General features: G+C 43.8%; 1 protein-coding gene across 3 annotated transcripts; it reads right to left on the bottom strand.

The window, feature by feature from the left end:
• Window positions 1-2,943: 2,943 nt before the first annotated feature.
• On the bottom strand, window positions 2,944-10,687 carry slitrk4 (SLIT and NTRK-like family, member 4). 3 transcript variants are annotated; one of them, XM_031858045.1, is made up of 2 exons: window positions 8,962-10,687; window positions 2,944-8,434 (listed from the first exon to the last, which is right to left on the bottom strand). In XM_031858045.1, exon 2 carries the CDS (start codon window positions 8,390-8,392, stop codon window positions 5,813-5,815), a length of 2,580 nt encoding a protein of 859 aa, XP_031713905.1. In that variant the 5' UTR covers window positions 8,393-8,434; window positions 8,962-10,687; the 3' UTR covers window positions 2,944-5,812. The 3 variants fall into 3 exon arrangements, with proteins under 3 accessions (XP_031713905.1, XP_031713904.1, XP_031713906.1); XM_031858044.1 differs by having other exon boundaries at window positions 2,944-9,151; window positions 9,280-10,687; XM_031858046.1 differs by having other exon boundaries at window positions 9,280-10,687.
• Between the last annotated feature and the right edge of the window lie 366 nt (window positions 10,688-11,053).

The following is an 11,053-nucleotide window of genomic DNA, read 5'->3' as shown; positions in this document are numbered from 1 at the left end:
TGTTTCTGTTATTCTAGACATTCATTGGTTTCAAATTGGTTCCATTGGCTTTGTCAGTTATGAAATGGTTAGGGTCAATTTTGAATGTGTCAGGGATGGCGTGTCAGCTTCCCCTCCACACATGCAGAGTGTCTTTTCAAAATAAACTTCAGTGTTCACAGGACACGCACAGTTTCCGCTCATTGCGTGGATACCGGATACGTTTTACACAACAAAACTACTTGGTAAGGTTGGTAAGAAAAAGACCATGGTTTGGATTGAAATAGTTTGCTTAAGTAATTCCTGTTATTTAAGTATGTGGAAAAAAACTAGGGTAAATTAAGTCAATGTTGACTTGGTGTCAGGCAGCACACAAACACTGATCTCACGGACGAAAGTCCCGTGTTAGTTTGTTTTCATCTAACCTCCCTTCCCAACCGCCCTAGGGGGACCTACTCGCTGTTTATCCTTCCAGTTGCTCTTACTGTCCAATAATGATGCAGAAGGGTTTACATTGGAGTTAGTTGAAAGCCTGGTGCTTCTCATACAGACACTAAAGAGTGGGTCGGTATCAGACCCCAAGACCTAATTGAAAGCATTGGTATTTTACCAAATGGGAGTGGCAAATGTCCTTGTCTTCCAAACACCACTGTTCATAACTGATGTCTTAAGCCCTGATGACATCATCAAGGTTATTTATTTCAGACTTGACAAAGCTCCTCCAGAACCACAGAAGACATTACGTAACTGCCTCTACAGGTTCAATAGCTCTTCTTGTGACAAATATACCTTCATGTGTAAAATTGGTGGAGTGCCCCTTCCACTAGGATACAACAATAATGTATCTTTGACAAAAACAGATCACTGTTCACTGTGCTGAATAACACAATACAATCGAGTTTCAATGGTCTGCTGATCGACTGTTTTACATTACAGAAGGAATGGAAACCAATGGTGTCTGAAATTATCAAAAGGGATAAACACAAAATCTAAATGCACTGCATGGATATGAAAATGTTGTGAAATGATAGAAGTATGCATGAGTTCAAACTTGCAAACACATATCAATCAGATTTAGGTCAAGATTGACCTAAATCTGCATTTTTGGGAGATGTCAACCGAATTAAGAAGACTTTTGAATATTCACATTTGCTGTAATACTGCAACTATGACTATGCAAATATTTCTCATTTCACTCAAATAAGCATAATGTAACATATATCTTATATTCTTTTCTTTAAAGTTGCTGAACAAGTTAAGGATACGTCAGGGTTAAAAAGGTTAAGACATTACTTTGTGACAGAATTACTTTTCAATGGCGACCGTGAGATTTGAGGTCATGAACTGTTTATTTATACCTTGAAGGAAAGAAAAAAAACTTTAAAAAAAAAACAGTGTTCCAAAACGTATTCACATTCAAATATTATATGTTCTTAAAACTTTTGGTTCCTCACTTCCCAAATTCTGTGTAAATTTGTCCATGTAAGAGTACTGTTTACTACACTGTAGGGACAACTTCAGCCTCATTTTTCTGTTCAGTTCCCGAAGACACACAGATCACTCTGGGAGTAGGTGTGTTCTGAGATGATTTGTTTTCTAATACACACACTAACACTGAAGGAAAATTATTCCTGTTCATTTTCAAAATTAACTATACGGAATATGAATGGAATGATGCACAGTAAAAAACGAAAGAAAATAGAAGCGAGATGAAAAGACAGAGTTGATTAAGTCTGCATATTGTAGAAACATTTGCACACAACACAAGCATTTTTTTTCATGAAATAACCAGTATATTCTCTCTTGTAGTTGTGAAAGTAGCTCTCTTGGCGTAAATGTCCAATTTCAAAAAGTGAACTATATTTTGACTGTTTGACTTACAATATAATCAAATGCAAATTAAATCACATTTAATAAATAAAAATAATGTCAGATATCTATTTATCCCACAACCCTGTGGTTGGACCCAAATAAAAGGTGTACAATGTGTGTTCAATCAATAGCAGACAAAATAAACCAGCACCAATCCAGAAAGGAAAATAAAAAACAAGAATCCTAAAGTGGCAATTAAAAAACTAGAGTACAATGTATCATTCATAAACCATAATGCATCCTCTGAAGTGTTATTCACCTTGACATTCCCAGAATAAAAGAGGCCAAATTAAGACAATATCAGAAATAGAATAAATTACAAACAGTTATTTCTGTCTTTCCCTCTTTTCTTTTTCAGATAACGGTAATCCTCCCGCAGTCCTGTGACACCATTTCCCACTCTCTGCTCTGTTCTTAGCTCACAGTGCCCCGTGTGGCCAATCCCAAACATAAAGCATTGCACCCTCCTTTCCAAGCACTGCTTTCCACACATACCCCACTGCAGTTGCCCCCCCCCCAAAGAAAACACCAGAATTTCACCAACAAACCCCATCAGAAAAGAATGCACTCTGAGGCTTGACAGGTATAAGTTTAGGGCTCAGAACAGAATGGCATAACTGTCGCTAAAGAAGGTGAGAAGAAAACAAAAAGAAAACAATCAGTGTCCTAAGTACAGGTTTCATTGTACGAGAGTTTGGCGAGTTAAATTGCTGTGAAAATAAAATATTTTCTCAGATTTGTACTGATGCCATGGTAGCCCCACAAGGACCCCTGGAGCTTGCAGGAACAGAACCCTGCCCAGGAGCCAAGTCACTGCACAAAAATGATATTTCTGCTCTATTAAGGAGCACTATGATTGGAAATATGACGAAGGCAACGAGGGAAGATAGAGGGAGAGGGAACAAGGGGGCGGACGTATCACACTCATACCCCACCGCCAACACCACCACATCCCTATTTTAGTTCTTAACTGCCAAGGGTATTAATAATTAATGAGGACAATTCCCTGGCGTCCGGATGAGTCATACTTTCTGCTACTTGGTTTCCCAAAAGCCCCATAGGTTGGATTAACACAGAAACAGGAAATCTGAATTTTTAACCCTAAAGTGGGGCAGGCATGAATGTTTGATATGTGTCTAAAAACAGATGGAGCGATGATACCTGCTAGACAAGAAGACCTGTGCCAAAAGAGAAAAAAACCTTCAAAAAGTACGGGCAAATTTGGGATGTTCAGATGTGGAATCAACAGAGAGAGAGACAAAAGGAAATGGATGTGCATAAGGCTACACCAACACGGGCGAAAACTGGTACTATAACATCTTTGAAATCTGACTTTCTGACATTTTTTGGAGCATCACAAGGAGATCTGAGTCAGAAAAAACAACACATTGTTTGAATGTTTCAAGCTTCGAATGTTTGGTTTAGCTTGAATATTTTTGCTTGAATTATGATTTGAGCCAAAAACAACAAGGAAACTCGGTGCAAATGCACAACTGGTTTCATAGCCTTAAGTGTAACAAGCAGCAGCTTTTCTTGAACCGATCACACTAAGCACACTAAGCAAACATATATTGCGCCTGAGGGTGCAGCCACTGTTTGTACATGAACGAGTAGAACATCCTGTGACTTGAGCTGGACTCTGTCCAACACCGAGCTGTCACACAATCCAACTTGTTCGAGGGAGAAAAGTCAAAGCGGGGCAACGGAGGAGTTGGCAGTTTCGGTGGCAGAAGAGTTCTTTGTTTTTTCTCCTTAAAAGTAAAGCAGCCTTGAGAGGCTGAGAGGACGTGCACTAAAAGAAATAGTGGGACACAGTGCAAATAGGTGCTGATTTTAATACCTTGATTTCAACATGATTATACAAGAGAAAATTAACCAATATACAGGAGATTTATGACCAATAGAAAATTGTATTTATTATACTTTCCAAGATACATTCTATTCATTTGTAATCTCAATAAACACTCAGAAGTTCAACGTAACAATACTTTTTAAATAAGGACCGGATAGAGTTAAGTTGATAAAAGAATTTCGAAATAGAACCTGTCTTGACAATATAACCTCAAAACTAAATAAATTAAACAAAATAGTTTGAAGCTGTCATGACCGAGCAATTTCTTTTCTTTTTTTTTTTTATTTATTTATTTTTTTTTTACTAATATTGCACATGGTGTTTCATGATATGATACTGCCCGGATCGAACAATTTAGCGCTTCAATTTGTCGCCTTCCTCGTCCCCCCATTCACCATCCCAACAATTCTGGAACCATAATCAAGTTTAATGCACATTTATTTTGGTTGCATAATGTTAATAAGAAACCTTTTACAAGATACTGTGGGAGATATAAGAATAAGGAAACGGCTTGAGACTTCACAGACTTTTATCAGGCCCTCGGCTTGTCGTGCGACACAATGAAAAGGAAACATCACAGATCACATTTCACAACCCTCGTCCGGCGGGGTCGAGTTCTCCGGCGAACTGGGAGAAACAAGAACCCTTGAATCGACTCAACAGTCACTTCTGCTGGCCTGAATTAGCTCTGATGCGTCCCTCTGTCAAGTCCTTTCCACTCTTTGTGTATTATCCATTTTTTTTTTTTAAATAATACCGATAACTCTTTAAATAATTCCCGCATAGAAAAATAAATTAACTATGTTGTTAAATTCTTTCACTACGAATTGAGAGTTGACAAGAGGAGGTGGATCACCGGTTGACTTATAGTTTGACAATTCTGGCTTGTAGTCTCTTGATGATGATGCTCCGTCGTACAGTGTGTGTGTGTGTGCCTGTGTGTGCGTGTAGATGTGTGTCCTTCCTTGTAATTTACAAACCAGTCCCACAGATACAAATAATGTAAGACTTACAAAATAAATTCCAGGTTACGCTTACATGGCAAGCAGCTTTGTAATTATTATTTTTTTTTTTTTCATCCTTGGGTTTTTATCATTTTTCAGAAACAACGTCCTCTGACAGTGTGTGTGCCGTTAGATTTCACCCAAAACATACAGGAACTGTAAGTAGCAACTTTGAAGAGAAACACAACTCCATTCAGAAGACACTATATTTAACATGGCTCCTTACACAAAGAGAACAAGTCATGAAATCATTCCCCCTCACAAAAATAAGAGTTTCGTAGCGCCTAAATGGGAGCAGGTGTACTGCTACTGGTGTGTAATCCAGACAAGGTGGCAGAGAGTCTGCCTCCGACTCCAGAGAGCATCCCCAAGAACAAACACATATCCCCGCAAATACAAAAAAAAAAGAAGTAGCATCCATTGAGTCACCAACTCTGTTAATCTCATCCCAGAAAAGGTGATTTTGGATACTTTCCAGAGCAAAAAGAACAACAACCGATGTGCCCTCTTTTCTCTCTCTCTCTCTTTAAACAACGAGGGGTTGAAGACGGCGAGGTATATTCTCAAGCACTGTTTTCAAGACCCTTTTGATTTGGTTGGGAAAAACAAGAGGAAGAGGAGAAAAAAATAACAAGAACAACAACAAAAATTAAGAAGATAAGTACCCATTTCAATAGCAGCAACAACAACAAAAAATGTATAATATGACTGTCTGGTTGCTTTTTAGGGTGTCCTGTGGTATATGTATGTGGGATTCATACATGTGGTGGCATGGATAATCCGAAAGGTCTTTTACTGTGAAATAGATCCACGCCGATTCTAGTAATAGCTTTTGTAGTGTGGAGCCATTTTGTCCATCTCCGCATTGGTCATTAAGGATTTCCAGAAGGCACTTTTTCTCTGTGTGTATGTGTGTGTATGCATGTGTGTGGCTGCAGAGAGGGAGATGAAGACAGAGAGTGAGCAATCTGGGGGGCTGAATGGTGTGTGTGGGCAGGGGGGGGTGTAGGGAAAGGCAGATGTGTTTGGCTGTCTGTCTGCCTGTATGTGTCTAACTTCCCTCTGTGTGTGTGTAATCAATGCACTAAACCCAACACAACAATCCCTACATTTTACTCAGCGCAGTCTGCTCCTCGAGCACCTGCAGGTAATCAGGTGTTCCTTGGAGCTTGGCCTTCAGCTCGTAATACTCACTTTTCCTCTGCTCCACCACGATCTTACTGTGGTTCCCGCCTATCAGCGACGACTTCTTCATCTTTTTATCCAGAGTTTTCTCCGGGTAGCGGATCTCGTAGCCGCCCATCCCTATACTGTTGAAATCTCTCTTGCTGTCCAGGAAGTTCTGGATGAACATGCTGGGCTCGCGGTGGGGGAGGAACTCTTCCAGCTCGTCGATGGTGCTGAGGCGTTTGTTGCGCTCTAGGGTGGAGAGCGAGTCCTTGTCTTTGTCGGCGCTGTTCCGGAGGATGATCTTCTGCCTCTGCGAGTCTGCAAACTTAAACCCGGCGTCCATGTCTGAGGACCGTCCGATCCCACAGGTGTGGCTCTTGCCGATGTGCTCGATGGTCTGCGGGATGAACGTCTCGCCTCCCAGGTCGTCTCCCGGGATGGAGCCCTTTTTGCCAGATTTGTGACTGTGTCTGTGGAGCTGCAACGACATGGAGCCGCACTCCTGATTCCCGAGCCCCTCCTGCCTGCCCACCGGTTTTTTATTCCGCCTCAGGACAAAGACTAGAAGGCAGAAGGCCACGAACACAGTGAGGATAAGCACCACGAGGATGCTGAGGATCATGATGGATAGAGGCACGGGCCCTCCTGGTGGTGCTTTGCCAACTCCAGCGGGCGACACCGAAGTTAAAACAGGGGTGGCACCGGTGAGAATAAACGGCGGTCTCGCCACAAGCTTGGGACACAGGATCTCATTTTTCAAGAGGCGCAGCTCAATGTTGGAGAACTGCACAGGGGAGGCACATTTCACCTCTTTGACAGCCACTCCATCACTTAGCTTCTCTAGCCAGAGTTTGAGGGCGACAAGATCGCAGGAACACTCCCAGGGGTTCCCTTCCAGGTCTATCTGGGTCAGGGATCGCAGCTGGTCCAAGACCCCACTCACTGGTAGGGTCATGAAGTGATTGTTTTTCAGATTGAGTCTGGCTAAAGAGACACCCGCAAACACGTAGGCAGGGAGACTCCGCAGGACGTTGTTGTTGAGATACAGGAGTTGGAGGTTCGGCATGGAGTCAAATGTACCCGCTAAGATTTCTTTTATGGCATTGTATTCCAAATATAGGTACTGTAAGTTTGTGAGGCCCAAAAACATCTCTGGGTGTAACTGCTCAAGTTGGTTCCCATTCAAATACAGTCTCCTCAGATTAGTGAGGTTCGAAAACACACTTTTCTGGACTGTGACAATTTGATTGCTGCCAAGATGTAGCAAATCTAAGCCCTCAAACCCTTGGAAATCAGCCGGGCTTATGTCACGGATGTAATTTCCACTCAGGTGAAGCTTCTTGGCATTTGGGGGTTTGGGAAGGAGATCACCTAAACTTTTAATACTCCTCTCCTGACAGCTGACACTGATGCCAAAGTCAGAAGGGTGGGCTTTACAGCTGCAGAGCTGTGGACACAACAACGGAGGGGTCTGAAAAGATACAATCTGGCTATTTCTTCCAAAAGGGGGTAAACCGGCCACAATACCATTACCGTAAATCTTGGATGAGTCAGTGGTTTTTGACGCTTTTGTGGCCAGGGGGGACACAGTGGTTGGGGACATTTTGGAGGGCGTCTGCCCATTATCGGGCGGAGGCATCCTAACATCAAAGTCACTTCCTGTGCCCATGGGACAAAGCTCCTGTTTGTTGGTTTCTTTCAGGAGCCGGCCGTACAAGTCAATTGGTGTTTCACATATGGCCTCGCCGATAAAAATGTTATACGGCATGTTTTCAAGCCATGCCTTGAGAGGCGCTAAATCACAGGTACAGTTCCAGGGATTGTCATCCAGCTGTAGCTCTACAATACGCCCGATATGCTCCAGAACCCCCAAATAAGGAAGCTTCTGGATCCTGTTCCCCCTTATATCCAGGTGTGTGAGTGAGGCAAAGCGAAATATGTTGTCAGGAAGTAACTGTATGAGATTATCGTTCAGAATGAGCACCTTAAGCCTGTGCAGTTTGTTAAATGCTCCCTTTTCAATGTATTTGATTAAGTTGTAGTCAGCCTGAAGGTATTCCAAGTTTTCTATCCCTTGGAAAGTGTCCGCTCTCAGCACCTTTAACTCGTTGTTGTTCAGGTGCAGCTGTTTCAACGCGCTCATCCCCATGAACGCTCCGCCCTCGATGTTCTGCAGTTTATTGTTCCCCAGCTGCAGTGACACAGCGTGGGTGAAGTTGAGGAACGAGTTTGGGTAGAGTATGATCAAAAAGTTGTTCTGGAAGTTCAGGTGGTACAGGGACGAGGCCGGCGGGATGAGCTGCGTGGGCCGGTAGACGGTGACCTTCTCGCAGTTGGCGTACAGCACGTTCTCCATGGACATGCAGGAGCAGGCGCTGCAGGTCTCAGCCATCAAGTCCGAGAAGGACGGGTCCACCATCTGGGGTCCGTCCGACGCAGAGGGGGAAGAGAGGGAGGAGGAGAAGGAGCCGGAGATGGAGGAAGAAAAGGCTGCCAGCAGGAGTACGAGCAGCATCTCGCCGGTTAGAAATCCTCCCCCAGAAAACCATTTAGTAACCTTTTGGAGAGAAAAAAAAGAGGACAGATGCATGCACAAACGTTCACACACACAGGCGTAGGTATGTGCAAACAAGTCCAAAGAAGCACGCGTGCACGCACACACACACACACACACACACACACACACACACACACACACAGACAGAAAGCAAACCATCAAAAAATGCATGTTTGATATTGATCATACTGAAATTGCAATATTGAATCCATTTTTTAACATTTCTCCCAAGGATTGCATTATGAGTTCTTCCTGTAAATATAACTAAGCCAATCACTATGCCAATGGTGCACATTTCTAACCGTTGCACTTTTTCTTTTATCGGAATCATCGCAGTGAGTAGCTTTGGCTTTGAAACAGTGATTCGCCCTAATGATTTGGACAGCACACATGTTTGATGCAGACTATTCGGAAATTACTCAAACCCGTGAACTGCTGCACATCTATGTGTCTTATTTCTGCATGTCAAAGCATGAAGCATCGTCCTTGAAACCATCTAAGACAGCAGCACGACTGTTATTCTTCACCTCTCAGCGTATTCCATATAATCAAAGTCAAACCGCTGCATTTTTCTCTTTTTCTTTTTTTTAAGGGGTTTCATTTGAAGCCAGCAGCAGCCGCACCACCACCACCACCACTGAGCGGCACATTGAGGTTATTTAGGAAAGCAGCTGTGAGAGCAAAGGGGAAGATGAAGAATTGGGACTCTGCCCATTGCTGACATATTGAGAGGGTTAAAGCCGCACACATTGATTTGACACATTTGACAACGAGAATAAAAATATTCCTCAGATTAATAAAATCAGGTCATGATATTTTCAAAAGGAAAAAAAAAACAGACTTACCCAAAGCTGAGTCGGTAATGAGTGCGGCTCCCTCTGGAGACACGGGGCAGCATTGGTGAGACATGGATGGAGACAAACAGTCGTCCCAGCAGCTTAAGTAGAACGCGTACAGTTACAGGGGCGCAACAAGGTTTCTCCAGCCCCCTATAGCCCCATGTAGGCTACTGTATGTCAACCCGAGCCAAGCAAACTGGCGGGGGTGCGGTGGAGATGGAGGTAGAGGAGGAGGAGGAGAGGTGGGGGGGGGGGGCTCCGATTTCACCCGATGCGTCTCTTGCTGACAGGCTCCTCTTGCTTGGAAAAATCACCCCTCTGGTCGTTCGGTCCCCAAGGTGGTTGTACTACCTCCATGGGAGAGCATTCATTTGGTTGCAGGAGAGGGAAAGAGAGCGAGAGAGAGACAGTGACAGAGGAAGGGGGAGAGATAGATTGGGAAAGACTGAGAGAGAGACAAAAAGGGAGACAGCTTTTTAGAGATCTTGACAGCGCGTCCGGCGACTCCAAGGCGTGAAAAAAGGCGCAAGGCGGTCGGTGATGCGGAGAAATAAGTCTGTCATTCTTGGAGCTTTTTTTTTTTTTTTTTTTACAGCAGGAGGATGAGCAGAGGTGAAAAGAAAAATTGGAGAGAGAGAGAGAGAGAGAGAGAGAGAGAGAGAGAGAGAGAGAGGACGGCCAACACTGCTTCTGGCTTCAGCTCGGCTCAACAACCCCCCAACGATCCAATGAATAAATACTGGTCTGTTTCGAGCGAAGTTGCGCACGGTGGCAATGCTTCAGAGGGCAAAAGCGGCCGAAACGCTCCCATCAGGTTTGGCGTGTTGGTGTAATATGTTCCATCGAGGCAGCATTAAAATCCAGGACTTTGCCCGGACCCCCGTTGCAAAAAAAAACAACAAAAAAAACCAGTTGCTTTTTCCCGAGCAGTTTATTTTCAGGCGGCAGCAGAAGAGATGCTCATTACAGTATCCATCCAATGGGAGGGATTTTTCTTTCTTTCAAAAAAAAGGAAAGAAACAGGAAGGATGTCAAAATGCAAGCACAGAGAGAAACTAGAGAGACAAGTCAAGAGAAACCGGTGCGTAAAAAAAATGAATAATGCAGTTATTCAGCCTTTTAGTCCGCTGCGGTGCAAGTGAGGAGCTGGAAACTCCGCGCATCCATCGGTCCACAGGAAGAAGAAAAAAAACTTGTAGCAGGAATGTATGTGGGGATTTTTTAAAGCCCCCCCTAAAAAAATATCCAGTTGGAGGAAATGGAGGGAGTTAAAAAGAAAAGGAAAGCGAGCTTGTGGTCTCTCTCCCCCCCCCACACACACACACCTCCTGTGAGACAGAACAGTATCCGTGTCAGGCGCGCAAGTGTGCTGGCTCCTTTTGCAGCCGCATTCACCGAGCTTCCCACACGACTAACAGAGGCGAATGCAGAGATGTGGAGAGAGAGAGAGAGAGAGAGAGAGAGAGAGAGAGAGAGAGAGAGAGGGGGGGCTTCTCACATGAAAATGAAAAAAAATAACTTCAGACCTTGAAAGAGATCAGTTATTATGAGCGCATACTTTATTGGCTTTATTTCTTTAAAGGAGGCTGCATTTTTATTTTTTTTATCCTCCGCGTCCAACCTCCAATGGGATCAAAGCAACAACAACAAAAAACCTGCCAAATCGTCGCATTGGACTTGACTTGCGCGACACGGCTAGAGCGCAACCCCGAGGTCCGATCGGAGAGAGGGGGGGTGAGAGAGCGAGCGCGTGAGCAAGCGCGCATGTGTATGTGTGTGT

The sequence above is a fragment of the Anarrhichthys ocellatus genome, unplaced genomic scaffold (genome assembly GCF_004355925.1).
Source record: "Anarrhichthys ocellatus isolate YVR2014 unplaced genomic scaffold, GSC_Weel_1.0 scaffold19, whole genome shotgun sequence".
Taxonomy (NCBI): Eukaryota; Metazoa; Chordata; class Actinopteri; order Perciformes; family Anarhichadidae; genus Anarrhichthys; species Anarrhichthys ocellatus.
Note: the sequence above shows the minus strand (reverse complement) of the source record. Positions and strands in the feature narration are given on the sequence as shown.

What these genes read in the sequence shown, in the direction of transcription:
- slitrk4 (XM_031858044.1), bottom strand. Translation starts at nt 8,605, where the DNA reads ATGCATTTTTTGATGGTTTGCTTTCTGTCTGTGTGTGTGTGTGTGTGT.